General features: G+C 48.3%; 1 protein-coding gene across 1 annotated transcript; it reads right to left on the minus strand.

Annotated features, from left to right (window-relative positions):
• Positions 1 to 1452: 1452 nt before the first annotated feature.
• On the minus strand, positions 1453 to 18904 carry LOC116968011 (histone H4 variant TH091-like). Its single transcript, XM_033014645.1, has 3 exons — positions 18870 to 18904; positions 16448 to 16491; positions 1453 to 1843 (listed from the first exon to the last, which is right to left on the minus strand). Exons 1-3 carry the CDS (start codon positions 18902 to 18904, stop codon positions 1569 to 1571), a joined length of 354 nt encoding a protein of 117 aa, XP_032870536.1. The 3' UTR covers positions 1453 to 1568.
• Between the last annotated feature and the right edge of the window lie 326 nt (positions 18905 to 19230).

Genomic DNA, 19230 nt, shown 5'->3' on the forward strand with positions numbered 1-19230 from the left:
GGCGGCCAAGGATTTGGACTTGCCAATAGACCACATCCTCGCGGCTGCGGGATGGGCAAGTGAAAGGATGTTTCACAAGTATTATCACAAAGAAATTGCAGACCCTGGTGTATTTGGTGGTACTGTTTTGAATTCAGTATTAGATGTCCCTAGTGAATAAAATGGGACACATACAATACAATACCATTTATTTTTCATTTGAACCTCACATGAGGTTCAAACGAAATTTGGTTTCTGCAGCCATACATGAAAAGAACCAAGACACACACCAACACAATTTACACAAACATCCATTACAGTGAATCTCCTCCTCACTGTGATGGAAGGCGAAATCTTGTCTCTCCCCTGCTCTCCATTCCTTCCCGAAGTCAGAGTCAAAGCCCCTGGCGGGCGCTAGCAAGTCCCACGGCCATTTAAAGCCGTGCCGGGCGATGTAAGGCCCTGCCCCGGGTCTTGATGTTGTAGGCCCCGGCGGGCGCTAGCAAGTCCGTGGCAATTTAAAGCCGCGCCGGGCGATGTAAGGCCCCGCTCCAGGTCACTTTCAACCCCGCAATTCGGGCGGGAGAAGTCGCCATTGCCGGTGCCCCGCAAAGCAGTCTCCCACCGGGGATCCGCGAGCTCCCGGTGTCACCATCCACCGGAGTCGGGTCGCAGCCGCGCGCCACCACAGCTCTTCATGCTCCGAACTCCTCACGCTCCGAAGCTGGCCAGCTCCACAATGGTAGGTCCGCAGCACCGCAGGCTCCGTGACTTGAGCCCCCAGGTCGTTCCGGTTGGAGGCCGTTCCACGGTGCTAGGCCCCAACGACAACGGACAACATTATGTAGCACATAATGTTTATCATAAAATAAACCGTTAAATAATTAAACATGTGTGATGGTTTTGCACGTTATTGACTGTGTTCACTCATAGTCAAGCAAAATGCAGTGATACGCCGGAACTCAAACTACGGCCTGAAATCACAGAAGCTTTAAAATCTTCACGTAGTCACTCACGTGACTCTGAAGTAAAATAGTAAGATTAAACGAGAACTTACCTGTTTGAAGTTTGATCTTTATTTTATGAGGAGTTACGTCGAGGGACTACGTGTCCTCCGCGCCCACCCTAATAAGGACGGCCTTCTTCACGTATCCCTTGACGTAACTCTTCATAAAATAAAGATCAAACTTCAAACTGGTAAGTTCTCGTTTAATCTTACTATTCTCTGCCACAGAAGGTAGTTGAGGCCAGTTCATTGGCTATATTTAAGAGGGAGTTAGATGTGGCGCTTGTGGCTAAAGGGATCAGGGGGTATGGAGAGAAGGCAAGGCAGGTACAGGATACTGAGTTGGATTATCAGCCATGATCATAATGAATGGCGGTGCAGGCTCGAAGGGCCGAATGGCCTACTGCACACCTATGTTCTATGAAAGTAAGAATCAATCAAATGCATGCAACGGTCGGCCAATAACTAAAAGTTCATTCAGTACATAATGCTGTCATGTTCCCGGTCACTGCTCCCTCAGTGAAATGGTGGGTGGCTCTTAAAATAGCCTTTGTTTTGTCGATTGGATAAACGGAAGAATTATTTATCCGCCGAAGCCATACAGAGTGCGGCCCTGGCGTTTCAGAGCGTACACCACATCCATGGCAGTGACCGTCTTACGATTGGCGTGCTCGGTGTAGGTGACCGCATCTCTGATCACATTCTCCAAGAAAACCTTCAGCACCCCACGGGTCTCCTCGTAGATGAGACCCGAGATTCGCTTGACACCGCCACGCCGAGCCAGGCGGCGGATAGCTGGTTTGGTGATGCCTTGGATATTATCGCGAAGAACTTTGCGATGCCGTTTGCCCAGTCCCTCTTTTTTTTTTTTTTTTTTTTATTTCAAAATATACTTTATTCAATTGGTAAATATATACAATTTCTGAACCATTCAAAACAAAATTCATCCGACATTTTCGGAGACTATACAAACTTTTTCCAGTACAATTTTTTTACATTTGTCAAATTTCACCAAACAGTCCCCCACCAGTGCCACTCTGTGGCCCCTGTTCAAGTAATAAATATATACAATGTGTACACAGTGCGAAAATTTCCATCTGACATTTCAAGTTCCACAAAAGATGTCCCCCACCTGTGCCACTCATGTGGCCCCCTGGTGTGGGATACCTTCCCTTAATTTAATTTGAGGGGCGTCTCCACCATACTGTGCCCCCCATGTCCAGCAGCGGAAGGACCCTAGACTGTGGCCCTCCCCCACCGAGCTTTGGCGTTGGCTGCACCAAGCTTCAGCGAGTCCCTTAGCACGTACTCCTGCAGTCTGCAGTGGGCCAGTCGGCAACATTCCCCGACGGACATCTCGCTCTGCTGGGTGGTGAGCAACGCTCGGGCAGACCAAAGAGCGTCTTTCACCGAGTTGATGACCCTCCAGCAGCACTCGATGTCAGTCTCTGAATGTGTCCCTGGGAACAGTCCGTAAATCACAGAGTCCTCTGTGACGGAGCTGTTCGGGATAAATCGTTCCAGGGACCCTTTCATACCTCTCCAGACTCGTTTTGCAAATCCACACTCTGCAAAGAGGTGGGCAACCGTCTCCTCTCCATAGCAACCGTCCCGGGGGCAGCGTGCGCTGGTAGTGAGGTTCCGACGGTGCAGGAAGGATCTAACCGAGAGGGCTCCCCTCACCGCCAGCCAAGCCAGGTCTTGGTGCTTGTTGGTCAGTTCTGGCGATGAGGCATTTTGCCAGACAAGCTGGGCAGTCTGCTCTGGGAACCACGCCACCGGATCCATCGAGTCCTTTCCCTGCAGTGCCTGCAGGACATTACGTGCTGACCACTGCCCGATGGACTTGTGGTCAAAGGTGTTGGTCCGGAAGAACCTGTCAACAGACGCCAGATGGGGCGGCAATGTCCAGCTGACTGGTACATTGCGTGGCATCTGCGCCAGGCCCATCCTTCGCAACACCGGGGACAGGTAGAACCTCAGCAGGTAGTGGCACTTAGTGCCCACGTGCCTTGGCTCTACACTCCGCCTGATGCAGCCACACACAAAGGTGGCCATCAGGATGAGGGCGACGTTGGGCACGCTTTTACCCCCGTTGTCTGCCGACTTGTACATGGTGACCCGTCGTACCCGGTCCATCCTCGACCCCCAGATGAACTGGAAGACGGCCCGGGTGATCCCCGTGGCGTAGGAGGGAGGGACAGGCCACACTTGTGCCAAGTACAGCAGACCCGAGAGCACCTCACACCTGATGACCAAATTTTTCCCGGTTATGGAGAGGGAGCGTTGCTTCCACAGCTCCAGCTTCCTCCCCACCTTGGCTATCCGCTCCAGCCAATTTTTGTTACTCGACTCAGCCCCCCCGAACCAGATCCCCAGCACCTTCAAGAAGTCAGGCTTGATGGTGAAGGGGATGGAAGATCGGTCGGGCCAGTTGCCAAAGAGCATGGCCTCGCTCTTCCTGCGGTTCACCCTGGCTCCCGTGGCCGACTCAAACTGGTCACAGATGCTGATCAATCTGCGGACCGACCTTGGATCCGAGCAGAAGACGGCGACATCGTCCATGTACAGGGAGGTCTTGACCTGAATGCCCCCACTGCCTGGCAATGTCACTCCTCTTATGCTCGCATCCTTCCTGATGGACTCGGCAAAAGGTTCAATACAGCAGACAAACAAGACAGGAGAGAGGGGGCAACCCTGCCTGACTCCAGACCTTACAGGGAAACTGTCTGATTCCCACCCATTGATTTGGACTGCACTACGGATGTTGGTGTAGAGCAGTTTGATCCAATTTCGGATTCCCTCCCCAAAACCCATTTTGGAGAGCACGTCCCTCATGTACGTGTGCGATATCCTGTCGAAGGCCTTCTCCTGGTCCAAGCTGACTAGGCAGGCATCCACCCGTCTGTCCTGCACGTAGGCGATGGTATCTCTCAGCAGCGCTAGGCTGTCTGAGATTTTCCTGCCAGGTACAGCACAGGTTTGGTCCGGGTGGATCACCCGTCCCAGAGCAGACTTGACCCGGTTGGCGATGGCCTTAGACAGGATCTTGTAGTCTACATTCAACAATGTTATGGGTCTCCAATTCTTTATATCTTTCATCTCCCCCTTCTGCTTGTAGATTAGGGTGATGCTGCCCTTCCTCATGGAGTCTGACATGCTGCCGGCTAGAAGCATGTCGTTGTACACTTCCAGCAGGTCCGGGCCCACCCAGTCCCACAGAGCCGAATACAACTCGGCCGGTAAGCCATCGCTTCCGGGAGTTTTACTCGAGTCAAAGGAGCGGATGGAGCCAGTCAGCTCCTCTAGGGTCAGTGGTTGGTCCAGACTCTCCTGCTTGCTGTCCTCCAAGACCTCCGTGATAGAGGACAGGAAGTTCTGGGAGGCGGTGCTGTCTGTGGCCTTTTGGTCATACAATTCCGAGTAAAAGGATTTGCAGACCCTCATCATGTCTGTCTGCGAGGATGCTACCGAGCCGTCCTCCTCCCTAAGGCTGTTGATCACAGAGCTCCCCCTGTGAACCTTATGGAAGAAGAAACGTGAGCACGTCTCATCCTGCTCCACATGGCGGACCCTGGATCGGAAGATGATCTTGGAGGATTCAGAGGTAAAGAGCCGAGCTTGCCGGTCCTTCACCTCTCTAAGTTCCTCCCTCACATCCACCCCCCTCGACTGCATCACAACTCGTACCTCTTCTATCCGCATCTCACACCTTTTGTTTTTATCTCTAGAGTTTGTCCAACCACTTGCCCGTCAAACCATCCGCCCCTCATCAGTAACCATGTATTAATTATGTAGGAAGGAACTGCAGATGCTCATTTAAACCAAAGATAGTCATAAAATGCTGGAGTAACTCAGCGAGACAGGCAGCATCTCTGGAGAGAAGGAATGGGCCTTGACTTTTCAGTACAGTTTGCTCCAATCTCACTGAATCTCTTCCAGTTACTTCCCCACCACTGATGTTCATTGGCCTTTAGTTCGCTGGCTGGTACTTGTGGCCTCCAGTACCTCGGCAAACCAAGTGTAGACTCGCCCATCGTTTCACTGAACATTTGCACCCAGTCTATCAAGACCTACTACCAGTCCCCATTGCTAACCATTTTAACTCTCCTTCCTTCCCGTACTGACCTTTCTATTCTGGGCCTCTTCCAATACCGAAATGTTCCAACCATTAGTCTCTCAAAACTCCCCTCGCGTGTGTTCACCTATTACCTGCCACACTTTGTCCTGCCTCTGTCTCCCAGCTTTCTCTCCCCCTCCGACAATCAAACTGCAAAAGGGTTCCAGACCGAAAACACCACGTGTTCATGTTGCCCATAGATACTGCCTGACCTGCTGAGTTATAACCATATAACAATTACAGCACAGAAACAGGTCATCTAGGCCCTTCTAGTCTGTGCCGAACACTTATTCCCTTGTCCCACTTAGGAAACCTGAACGGAAACCTCTGGAGATTTTGCGCCCCACCCAAGGTTTCCACGCGGTTCCTGGAGGTTGCAGGTGGTTGCTGGAGGGTGCAGGTAGTGGAAGCAGGTAGGGAGACTGACAAAAACCTCCGGGAACCACATTTAACTGGACAAAAAAAAAAAAAAAAGACAGACAGGCTGCAGGGGCCGCCGCTGCAACGTGAGTCACGCCGCCAACCGCAAATTATGAAGCTAAGGAGACATTTCTCAGTCCATGGGGCACCACATACTCTTCTGTCTGATAATGCTGGGCACTTCAAAACCCAGCGCTTTAGAGATTTTGCTGCACAGTGGGACTTTACTCATATCACCAGCAGTCCGGAATATCCCCAATCGAATGGATTGGCAGAACGGGCAGTCCACAGCGCAAAACAAGTGATGGAAAGTTCACACAGAGCACAGTCGGCCGTGTTCTTGGATCTCCTTAATCTCAGGAATGTACCACGTGACACCACACTTGGCTCTCCAGCACAAAGACTGATGTCCAGAGAGACACGTACCACACTTCCTGTCTGAAAGCAACTGCTGGAGCCACACATATACAAGCCGCAGGTGGTTCACGCTCAACTACTCAATAAAAGGCTGTCACAGAAGGCGTGCTATAATCAAGTCGACCCCTCCAGTGTTTGATTGAAGGAAGGTTACAAACCCAGAAAGGTTCTGATCGCATGGACATGGTCAAAGAGGGATGCCAGTAGCCAAGATCCTATCTTGCTCAGTCAGAGGGATGCTTCTACAGAAGGAATCAAAGACACATTTTACCGGTAGATGAGCCGGTGCCGTACAATCCTATGGATTACCCAGATGAAATGATGGGGACAGAAGACATAAATGCTCTTCTAAATAATGGACATGTGACAGTGAACCGTGAAGTTTTGGGATCAGATGCCCGTGTCTGCACCTGTGGAAGAACCGCCTGTGATGTTGGTCCCAGTGGAGAAATCAACTATGAAGAATACACCTGTGAAGCCTGTGTCGGTGGTGCCATCACCTGTGAGAAGTACCACAGAAGGGCTCTACAAGACACGTGCAGGATGGGTCTGCAAGCCGAATCCCAAATACAAAGACTAAATGTTTTTTTTATTCAAACCGTAGTTGCTTTGGTTTGCTTTGCTTTGCTATAGTAGTTAGTTAAATGATCATTTTATTCATTTTTTATATATGTAAGCTTGGTTACATGTTTTCTTTTAGTTTATGAGGCAGGAGCTAAAGAAAGAAGATGTAGATCAGTCACTATATTTCTGATCCATGTCAGGTATTTGTAATGACTTGTCATGGAATGTAACCTAGCTTGCTCATTACTAGTATTCAGGGTGCGGTTCGGCAGTCTGATCACAGATGCTGGAATGTATGGAGGTTTTCATCCGGTCTCCACATCCAATGGTATATAAAGAACTTTATATGAAGTTGAATGACTTATCGTTAGTACCACTTCATACACCTGACTCGCTCATTCTCTCTGTAACCCCCTCTGGAGCAGTGACCATCCTCCATCTGTGGCCTCTTTAGCATCCTTGCATTCCTTCCCATTTCAGACTGGAGGCTTCTGCTCAGTGAGTTTGCTGGTTCTTCTATTCTTTGTCATACATGAATGAATAAGTTTATTGGCCAAGTATTCATGTACAAGGAATTTGCCTTGTCCGCCCGCAAGTGACAATGACATACAGTGACAGTTAGGAATGACACATAAAACATTAAACATTAATAATAAAACATTATTGATTAAACATGTGAATTAAATTAAATACCAGAGCACAAGGAGGCTACAGATTTTTGGTTATTGAGTAGAGCTACTACTTGTGGAAAAAAGCTGTTTTTATGTCTGGCTGTGGCAGCTTTGACAGTCTGGAGTTGCCTTCCAGAGGGAAGTGATTCAAAGAGTTTGTGGCCTGGGTGAGAGGGGTCAGAGATGATCTTACCCACTCGCTTACTGGCCCTTGCAGTGTACATTCCATCAATGGAGGGTAGGTTGCAGCCAATAACCTTCTCAGCTTGAGAGGAATAGATTGGATAAATTCACACTCTTGCATATGAGTCATTGTGTGAGAATGTACATGATATCGTTGGGAAGCTTGCAGGTGACACCACAATTGGCAGTATAGTGTACAGGAATAAAGGTTGTTTATGCTTACAGCAGGATTTGGATTAATTGGGAAAGTGGACAAGGCAATGACATATGGAATTTAACACATTGATGTGTTAAATTGATGGATTTTTGGTAGTGGATTTACTGTGGATAGTGATATCAGGGCAGGGGATTTACAAGGTATGGTTGGATCTTGCAGAGGTGTTGTTGAGTAGATGGACCTAGGGATACCAGTACACAATTGCCTGAAAGTGGCAACACGGGTAGAGAGAGTGAAGAAGGCCTACGTCATTCTTTTCTTCATCAGCTGAGGCTTTGAGTACAAGAGATGGACATCAGTTGTACAAACTGTTGATTACAGAGTATTGAGAGTATTGCCTGTAGTTCTGGTTGACACATCACATGAAAACATTGCTTCAGATAGTGCACAGAAATTATTGCAAGAATGTTGCCTCGATTCGGTTGGCCTGCAGGTGAGATTGGGAAGGCTGCTCTGTCAGGAGCGAGGAGGCTGAGAGATGACATGTTAGGGGTGCATAACATTCTGAGTGGCGTAGGTGGGGGATAGCTAGAATCTGTTACCAGTGGTAGGTGTGCTTAACTGGAGAGCATAGATTTAAGGAGGGAACATAATTTAAGTTGATTTGAGGTGTAAATGCTTCACACAGGATCGTTATTATCTGAAATGAGTTGCTAGAGGAGGTGGTGGTGCAGAAACAGAAACAAGATTGAAGACATACCTGGGCAGGTACTTGAATAAGTAGAGCACAAAGGGATATGGAATAATGCATCCAGGTGGCTCTGAGCTTGCCTCACTGAACCATTTGTTCTTTGAGATGTTACTTGGATCGTCTATTAATGAAAATTTTAATACACACCAGAAAGATAGGGCAAGGCAATCAAGACTCTATTTAATAGTGACAAATACAATGGCCGTGTGATACAAAGATTCATGTGATCCTTACATACAGAACCGTTACAGATTTCACAAAGACTCTTCAGCATTCTCCTGATATCAGATTGCTCTGACAACAGCTGTAAATCATGCAACTTCGACAAACACATCCCCGTTTGGATATTCTCAACTTCCCCCCATGGCAGCTCAACAAATGTCCTGTTGCTCTTCTGACCTAATTTTACTTATATTATTTTTACGATTGCCATTTGGTCTTTTACATCTCCCACTGTGACCAAGCTGTCAGCCATCTCTCCCAGTGTTACCCACGGTGTTTCACCAATTTACATGTAGATGGTGTACATATGAATTTCAGCAAAACATTCAACAAGGTACCACATGGTAGGTTGCTCTGGAAGGTTAGATAGTATGAGATCCAATGAGAGATAGCTGAATGGATAGAAAATTGACTTCATGGAAGGAAGCTGAGGGTGATGGTGGAATGCTGCTTCTTGGACTGGAGGCCTGTGACCAGTGGTGTGCCTCGGCTTGGTGCTGGGTCCATTAATGTTTGTCACCTATATCACTGATTTGCATGAGAACATACATGGCAAGATTAGCAAGTTTGCAGATGGTACAAAACTGGGTGCTATTGCAGTGAAGATGTTTGTCAAAAACTGCAGCGGTGTCTTGATCGGTTGATCAAATGGGCTGAGAAATGTTTGATGGAATTTAAAACAGATATGTAACGTATTGCATTTTGGAAAGTCTAACATGGGTAAGACAAACACAGTGAATGGTAGGTCTCTGGGAAGTGTTGTAGAACAGAGGGATCTAGGAGTGTAGGTACATAGGTCCTGAAGTTCAAGTCGCAGGTAGATTGGATGATCTAAAAGGCTTTTGACATATTGGCCTTCATCAGTCAGTATTGAGTACTATTTCTCTTGTTTCACTTATCCCTGATTCTTAATATGAAGAAGGGTCTCGACCCAAAATGGTCACCTATTCCTTTTCTCCAGAAATGCTGCCTGAACCACTGAATTACTACGGTTTTTCATGTCTACCTATTGAGCATAGGGGTTGGGAGGTCATGTTGCAGTTTTATAAAACATAGCGTAGGCTGCATTTAGAGTATTGTTTTCAGTTCTGGGCACTATTTTACAGGAAAGATGTTGTCATTGGAAAGGGTACAGAGAAGGTTTACAGAAATCTGAATGAAGAGGAGAAGAATTATAGAAGTCCTGGTACCAGGACTCGAGGGTCTGAGCTATAGGCAGAGATTGAGCAGGCTGGGACTCTATTCCCTGGAGTACAGGAGGATGAGGGGTGATCTCATAGAGGTGTATACAACCTTGAGAGGAATAGATTGGATAGACGCACAGAGTCTCTTGACCAGAACAGGGGAACCGTGAACCAGAGTACATAGCTTTAAGGTGATGGAGGAAAGATTAAATAGGGATCTGCGTAGTAACTTTTTCACACAAAGGGGTGGTGGGTGTATGGAACGAGCTGCCAGAGGAGATAGTTGAAACTATAGCAATGTTTAAGAAACTATTGGACAGGTGCATAGATAGGACAGGTTTGGTGGGATCTAGACCAAAGGCAGGCAAGTAGGACTCTATGTAGATGGGACATGTTGCTTGATGTGGGCAAGTTGGGCTGAAGGGCCTGTTTCCATGCTGTTTTACTCTATTATCAGTGCTTGTGTCGTAAATACCAGCTTCCACCATCCCCTCTGGCAGTGCATTCCTGATATTACCCAGTGCCTTGGTAAAAAACGAAATGATTCCTCATAGCCCCCCCTAAATTTCTTTCTTTTCTGCTTAAACCTGTGCCTACGACACCTCTTCATGGGGTAAAGGTTTCTTACTGTCTACCCTATCAGTGCCTCTTATAATTGTGTACATCTCCAGCTGGTTCGCGTCCATCTCCCCAGCACCATGAAAACATGCCCAGCCTGTCCTGTCTCCCCTCATAACTGAAACATTCCACCCCAGGCAACATTATAACCATATAACATATAACCATATAACAATTACAGCACGGAAACAGGCCATCTCGACCCTTCTAGTCCGTGCCGAACATGTATTCTCCCCTAGTCCCATATACCTGCGCTCAGACCATAACCCTCCATTCCTTTCCCGTCCATATAGCTATCCAATTTATTTTTAAATGATAAAAACGAACCTGCCTCCACCACCTTCCCTGGAAGCTCATTCCACACAGCCACCACTCTCTGAGTAAAGAAGTTCCCCCTCATGTTACCCCTAAACTTCTGTCCCTTAATTCTCAAGTCATGTCCCCTTGTTTGAATCTTCCCTACTCTCAGTGGGAAAAGCTTATCCACGTCAACTCTGTCTATCCCTCTCATCATTTTAAAGACCTCTATCGTCCCCCCCTTAACCTTCTGCGCTCCAAAGAATAAAGCCCTAACTTGTTCAACCTTTCTCTGTAACTTAGTTGCTGAAACCCAGGCAACATTCTAGTAAATCTCCTCTGTACTCTCTCTATTTTGTTGACATTCTTCCTATAATTAGGCGACCAAAATTGTACCCCATACTCCAGAATTGGCCTCACCAATGCCTTGTACAATTTTAACATTACATCCCAACTTCTATACTCAATGCTCTGATTTATAAAAGCCAGCACACCAAAAGCTTTCTTTACCACCCTATCTACATGAGATTCCACTTTCAGGGAACTGTGCACAGTTATTCCCAGATCCCTCTGTTCACCTGCATTCTTCAATTCCCTACCATTTACCATGTACGTCCTATTTTGATTTGTCCTGCCAAGATGTAGCACCTCACACTTATCAGCATTAAACTCCATCTGCCATCTTTCAGTTCACTCTTCCAACTGGCATAAATCTCTCTGTAGACTTTGAAAATCTACTTCATTATCCACAACCCCACCTATCTTAGTATCATCTGCATACTTACTAATCCAATTTACCACACCATCATCCAGATCATTGATGTACATGACAAACAACAGTGGACCCAACACAGATCCCTGTGGCACCCCACTAGTCACTGGCCTCCAACCTGACAAACAACCATCCACCATTACTCTCTGGCATCTCCCATTCAGCCACTGTTGAATCCATCTTGCTACTCCACCATTAATACCCAACCATTGAACCTTCTTAACCAACCTTCCATGAGGAACCTTGTCAAAGGCCTTACTGAAGTCCATATATACAACATCCACTGCTTTACCCTCATCAATTTCCCGAGTAACCTCTTCAAAAAATTCAAGAAGATTAGTCAAACATGACCTTCCAGGCACAAATCCATGTTGACTGTTCCTAATCAAACCCTGTTTATCCAGATGCTTATATATATTATCTCTAAGTATCCTTTCCATTAATTTGCCCACCACTGACGTCAAACTAACAGGTCTATAATTGCTAGGTTTACTCTTAGACCCCTTTTTAAACAATGGAACAACATGCGCAGTACGCCAATCCTCCGGCACTATTCCCGTTTCTAATGACATTTGAAATATTTCTGTCATAGCCCCTGCTATTTCTACACTAACTTCCCTCAATGTTCTAGGGAATATCCTGTCCGGACCTGGAGACTTATCCACTTTTATATTTCTCAAAAGTGTCAGTACTTCCTCTTCTTTGAATCTCCTCTCCAATGTAATCACATCTTTCCTACATGGCCGGCAGGATGGCACAATGGTAGAGTCACTGCCTTCTAGTGCCAGAGACCCAGCTTTGATCCTGACTAAGGGGGCTGTCTTTACGGAGTTTGTACATTCATGCCGTGACCTGTATGGGTTTCCTCTGGGAAATATATTGTTTCCCTCTTCAAATACCTAGATTGATCTGACCCCCACAAGCCGATGGTGTAGTAAACATTCCCTTAGCCTAGTGCAGGGGTGTTCATGTCTTTCTGCACAACAAACGGATCTGTGGGCCTATATAGTAGTGCTGGGTTGGTGCAGTCTGTGTCCTTTCATTATGAAGCCTTATGGCATAAGCTCAGAGATTGTCAAAGAGTGTTGTGTTTTCCAGGTCTGTGCCTGCAAGTGCAAGGTTGTTTTCTGTCTGTCTGTCTGTCTGTCTGGCTGTCTGAGTCTGTCTGTCTGTCTGTCTGTCTGTCTGTCTGTCTGTCTGTCTGTCTGTCTGTCTGTCTGTCTGTCTGTCTGTCCTGTATAGCAATCCAACCTGCTCCGCCCAGCTAGTATCCCTCGCCCTCTCCATCTCTATCCTCCCTTCCCCCCCCACTCTTTCCTCCTCTCTTTAACCCCCTGTCTCTCTGCCCCTCTGCCCCTCTCCTTCTCTACCCCCCCTCCCCCTCCCTCTCTACCCCCCTCACCTCCCTCTCCCTTTCTACCCCCTCCTCTCCCTCTCCACAGCACTCCAACCGGCTTGGCCCTGCACGGCTCTGCTCGGTCCCGCTGGGACCCTTTCGGCCCCGCACGCTCGGCTTGGCTCGGCTCGAACCCGCTAAGCCCAGCTCCATTTGCTCCACTCGAAGAGGTGCAGGAGGGATTTGTGGAGAGGAGGAGTGGGAAAAATCCTGAGAAGTTGAGGAGGGAGAGTGCAGGGATTGAGGGAGAGCAGGGGGTTGGGAGAGTTGTTCAAATGTCTACACCCTCTCTCACGCCCCCCTCTCTAACCTCCCTCCCCCCCCCCCCCCCCCCCCCCCCCCCCCCCCACTTCACTACACCTTTCCACAATCCTCTCGCAAACTCTGGGTGAGAGGTTCACTCCAGCAATCCAACCCATGGGATATAGAAACATAGAAACATAGAAATTAGGTACAGGAGTAGGCCATTCGGCCCTTCGAACCTGCACCGCCATTCAATATGATCATGGCTGATCATCCAACTCAGTATCCCGTACCTGCCTTCTCTCCATACCCTCTGATCCCCTTAGCCACAAGGGCCACATCTAACTCCCTCTTAAATATAGCCAATGAACTGGCCTCGACTACCCTCTGTGGCAGAGAGTTCCAGAGATTCACCACTCTCTGTGTGAAAAAAAGTTCTTCTCATCTCGGTTTTAAAGGATTTCCCCCTTATCCTTAAGCTGTTACCCCTTGTCCTGGACTTCCCCAACATCGGGAGCAATCTTCCTGCATCTAGCCTGTGCAACCCCTTAAGAATTTTGTAAGTTTCTATAAGATCCCCTCTCAATCTCCTAAATTCTAGAGAGTATAAACCAAGTCTATCCAGTCTTTCTTCATAAGACAGTCCTGACATCCCAGGAATCAGTCTGGTGAACCTTCTCTGCACTCCCTCTATGGCAATAATGTCCTTCCTCAGATTTGGTGACCAAAACTGTACGCAATACTCCAGGTGTGGTCTCACCAAGACCCTGTACAACTGCAGTAGAACCTCCCTGCTCCTATACTCAAATTCTTTTGCTATGAAAGCTAACATACCATTCGCTTTCTTCACTGCCTGCTGCACCTGCATGCCCACTTTCAATGACTGGTGTACCATGACACCCAGGTCTCGCTGCATCTCCCCTTTTCCTAGTCGGCCACCATTTAGATAATAGTCTGCTTTCCTGTTTTTGCCACCAAAATGGATAACCTCACATTTATCCACATTATACTGCATCTGCCAAACATTTGCCCACTCACCCAGCCTATCCAAGTCACCTTGCAGTCTCCTAGCATCCTCCTCACAGCTAACACTGCCCCCCAGCTTAGTGTCATCCGCAAACTTGGAGATATTGCCTTCAATTCCCTCATCCAGATCATTAATATATATTGTAAATAGCTGGGGTCCCAGCACTGAGCCTTGCGGTACCCCACTAGTCACTGCCTGCCATTGTGAAAAGGATCCGTTTACTCCTACTCTTTGCTTCCTGTTTGCCAGCCAGTTCTCTATCCACATCAATACTGAACCCCCAATGCCGTGTGCTTTAAGTTTGTATACTAATCTCTTATGTGGGACCTTGTCGAAAGCCATCTGGAAGTCCAGATACACCACATCCACTGGTTCTCCCCTATCCACGCTACTAGTTACATCCTCGAAAAAGTCTATAAGATTCGTCAGACATGATTTACCTTTTGTAAATCCATGCTGACTTTGTCCAATGATTTCACCACTTTCCAAATGTGCTGCTATCCCATCTTTAATAACTGACTCTAGCAGTTTCCCCACTACCGATGTTAGACTAACTGGTCTGTAATTCCCCGTTTTCTCTCTCCCTCCCTTCTTAAAAAGTGTGGTTACGTTTGCTACCCGCCAATCCTCAGGAACTACTCCAGAATCTAAAGAGTTTTGAAAGATTATTACTAATGCATCCACTATTTCTGGAGCTACTTCCTTAAGTACTCTGGGATGCAGCCTATCTGGCCCTGGGGATTTATCGGCCTTTAATCCATTCAATTTACCCAACACCACTTCCCGGCTAACCTGGATTTCACTCAATTCCTCCAACTCCTTTGACCCGCGGTCCCCTGCTATTTACGGCAGATTATTTATGTCTTCCTTAGTGAAGACGGAATCAAAGTAGTTATTCAATTGGTCCGCCATATCCTTGTTCCCCATGATCAACTCACCTGTTTCTGACTGCAAGGGACCTACATTTATTTTAACTAATCTCTTTCTTTTCACATATCTATAAAAACTTTTGCAGTCAGTTTTTATGTTCCCTGCCAGTTTTCTTTCATAATCTATTTTTCCTTTCCTAATTAAGCCCTTTGTCCTCCTCTGCTGGTCTCTGAATTTGTACGCATCATCCTTCGCTTTGATACTATCCCTAATTTCCCTTGTTATCCACGGATGCACTACCTTCCCTGATTTATTCTTTTGCCAAACTGGGATGAACAATTTTTGTAGTTCATCCATGCAGTCTTTAAATGTCTTCCATTGCATATATGGGGAGAAGGCAAGAACGGGGTACTGATTGGGGATGATCAGCCATGATCACATTGAATGGATGGCTCGTAGGGCCGACTGGCCTACTCCTGCACCTGTTATCTATTGTCTATTCCCCCTCTCTACACTTCCTCCCCCCCTCCCCCCTCCTCACTACACCCCTCCCTATCTACCCCCCCCTCTCTACCCTCCCTCCCCCCACTCTACCAACCCCTCTCTAACCCCTTCCCTCTCTGGTGAGGGAGGTAGTGGAGGATGGGATGAGGAGAGGGGAGAGAAGAGGGAGGTAGAAGAGGAGGGAGAGGGTGTGTTGGGGGATGAGAGGAAATGAGCCGGGCCTGCGCAATTGGGGGCTATGGGTGAGTGGTGGAATATTGCGTTGGGGGAATGGGTTGTGTTGGGGGAACGAGTGAGTGGTGGAAACGGGTTGCGTAGGGGGAACAGGTGAGTGGTGGAATATTGTGTTGGGGAAACGGGTTGTGTTGGGGGAACGGGTGTGTGGAGGAATATTGTGTTGGGGGAATGAGGCCCAAAAGGTCCCACTTGGTCTAGTAGGCTCATAAAATAATACAGCATTGAAAAAGGCCCTTTGGCCCAACTTGCCCATGCTGACTAAGATGCCCCATCTACACTTGGCTTCATCTTACACTAAACATTACACCATTTATCCTGTATCTGTACACTGTGATGGCTTGAATGTAATCATGTATACACTTATCGTCGACTGGATGGCGTGCAACAAAAGGCTTTTCACTGGTACTGTGACCATAATAAACTAAACTAGTTTCATCTGCCCAGCGTTAAGCCAATGCCCCCCTAAATCTTTCCAATCCATGTACGTGTCCAAATTCCTTTTAAATTTTGTTGTAGTACCTGCCATAGCTACCTCCTCTGGCAGCTCATGCTATATACCCGCCACCCGCTGTGTGGAAAATGTTGCCCCTCTTGTTCTGATTACTTCTGTCCACTCTCAGCTTAAACCTATGTCCCCTGGTTCTTGTATTGCCCTTCTCTGGGGAATGTGCATTTACCATGTCCATACTCCTCATGATCTTATACATTTCTATAAGATCATCCCTCAGTTTCCTGTGCTCTCAGGAATAAAGATCCTAGCCTGCGTAACCTTTCCCAATAGCTTAGGCCCTCATGTCCCGGAAACATACTCATGAATCCTCTGGCCACTTTTTCCAGCTGAATAACATCCTTCCTATTACAGGGGAACCATAATTGAACACAATACCTCAACTGTGTCCTCGCCAATGTTCTGCACAACTCATCATAGGCCTCCAGCCCCATTAAATATCCTTTCACCATCACCCTCTGCTTCCTTCCATGAAGCCAATTCTCTATTCTATCAGCTGGCTGTCTGTGGATCCCAAGTAATCTAACTTCCAAAGCAGCCCACCGTGCAGTGTGTAAGTCATACAGTGAGTGCCAGTTATCTGTCATCAGGAGCGGAAATCCCGGGGGGGGGGGGGGGGGGGGGGGGGGGGGGGGACGACACACATCCCCCCCCTGTTTTGAGTGGTGGGTTACAGTCCACCCCTCAATTTTTGTAACCGGATTTTAAAACCCGGTGAAATCTCCGCTTTCCGCGAGACAGCGGGGGTGGGACTGCTGATCGAGGGCGACGAGAGAGATGTTGGTCAGCAGGCAATGGGGGTGGGACATGATGATTCAGCGAGATCATTGGAGGAGGGAGATGTGCCAAAACATTCTCGGCACAGACCGGGGATGGCCAGAGACGTCGGGAGTCAGACGGGAGCTGCGCCCCCAGCCCACAGCCAGCGCAGAGAAGCAGCGCTAAACCCAGCTCAACTCTGCCTGTCCTGCCAGGTTAACCTACAGACCTGCCTGGACTTGCGTGAAATATGTCCCAGGTTTACAGCCAGTGCGTAGAAGCAGCGCTGGTGTCCCGTCAGTCCTGGCAGGGCTGTAGGTTAACCCGGCAAGACAGGCATAGTTGAGCTGCATTTAACGCTGGATTGAGCCTTATAAGCCTCGCACGTGTGTGTGAGTGTGCACATGCGCACGCGGCCGCCAAGAAATTGTGTCCCCTTCTGTCCCAAGGTCCCTTCCATATTTTGATAGCGATTTCCGTGCCTGTCTGTCATTGTGCACAAAGCAAGAGTTTCCCACTGGTACAGTTATGAGTCTGTACAGGGATTTCAGCCATTGAAGAGCCTCCCCAGTGTTGGTTGTTCACAGTTCTATAAGATTTGTTATAAGCAGGAGCAGGATCAGCTAGGACTTATTTCGCTGTATTTTAAGAGGTGGAGGGGTGAACTAAAAGAGGTAAACAAGATCACAAGGGGTGTAGATTAGCTAAATGCTCACAGTCTTTATGCTTGGACAGGGGAGTATAAAACTAGAGGACATTCCTCACCAAGAGTGCACTGATCCTTTGGAATTATCCAGCATCAGTGTGGAGGCTCTATCAACAGATGAAGGGAATTGAGGGTGGATGGGAATGTGAGCGGCGAGGAGGATGTGAAGAGAATTCAGCGGTGGGGAGATACAGACAGGATGACAGAGTGATTGATGTAATATCATTTAGAACAATGCAGTGATACACTTTGATGGACAAGGCGGGCTGTTTTTAATAAACTGGGAGAGATCGGGTACGTTGGATGTTCTCCGGGAACTGTGTGTCATTGTACACCGATCGCTGAGAGGCAGCATGGAGGTCCAGCAAGAGAATAGGATGATGGATGGTACGTTGGCCTTTACTACAAGAGCGTTGAGGGAGCAGCAGCGATACCTCACTGCAGAATTGTGGGGAAATGTGGATGGATTTCTGTGCATTGGAGGAATCGAGGGAGACGGGGACGTTTCAGAAAAATGGTGCTGAGGTAGAAGATTCGCTGGGGTCTTGATGAATGATGGGGCAGGCTTGAAGGGCCCTCATCCTGTTCTTGATATTTTCCTGAGAGCAACATACTCTGCCAATGGGGAATTCTACAATGAATTGAAACAGGAGAATTAGGAATAAATGCATAAGGTCGGGCAGCATCTCCGGGAAGAAATGGAGTTTCAGATCCAGGTCACGGCTCTGTTTCCTCCTAAGATACTGAGGATTCCAGCTGTGGCCAGGGCCGGATTTACGTATCAGCTAGACAAGCTTAAGAATAGGGTCTCGAGATCTAGGGGGGCCTCTGCTCGCTGCACCAAGGTGTGTTAAACTTTTGAGATAGTGGCATTGTTACAAACCCTACCATCAGTGATGCTGTGTGATTGTGGCGTTGTTACAAATCCTACCATCGGTGGCGCTGTGCTTGCGATTCCGGAGGCTTTGGTGAGGGGTGGGGAGGGGGGGGGTTTAAAATACAGGTGAGGTTTATATTCGTTGTGGAGAGGAATTTGCTCCACAGATCCTTGGATCATTGGAAGTGCAGGACAAAGCAAAAGTAATGTCGTTTATTTAACCCTTCCCCTTGCCGCCGCATCTGGGGGCCTACCCTCGTCCAATCCGCACTGGGGCCTAGCCACGTCGCATCCGCACCTGGCCGACCCACCTCACTCTGGGCCTACCCAACATTGCCGCCGCACCGAGCCCATCCAACATCGCCGCCGGATCGGACCTACCGAACATTGCTGCCAGACCGGGGCTCTCCGAACATGGCCACCGCCCCGCACCCTACTCACCTCGTCGCCTCACCGGGCTGGCCGATCTGCGCCGCTCCACCGACCATCCGCCCACCAGGACCTCCCACGCATCGTCCGCCGACCCCGACTCTACTGCCCGCGGACTCCTACCATCGGGTCCGCCAACTCTCGCCACTCCACTGCCCTGCAGCCGTTGCCTTACCTGGACTGGTCCAGTGCCTGGACTCGGCACTGGGGCTGAAGCCTCCACGCTGCTAAATCCCACTCCCCTGGGTTTGAATGCACTGGGTCCTAGTCACCCCAACCCTAGTAACCTCAGTGGCTGATCCACTGGGTCTTC

Source organism: Amblyraja radiata, chromosome 43 (genome assembly GCF_010909765.2).
Source record: "Amblyraja radiata isolate CabotCenter1 chromosome 43, sAmbRad1.1.pri, whole genome shotgun sequence".
In the NCBI taxonomy this organism is placed as follows: domain Eukaryota; kingdom Metazoa; phylum Chordata; class Chondrichthyes; order Rajiformes; family Rajidae; genus Amblyraja; species Amblyraja radiata.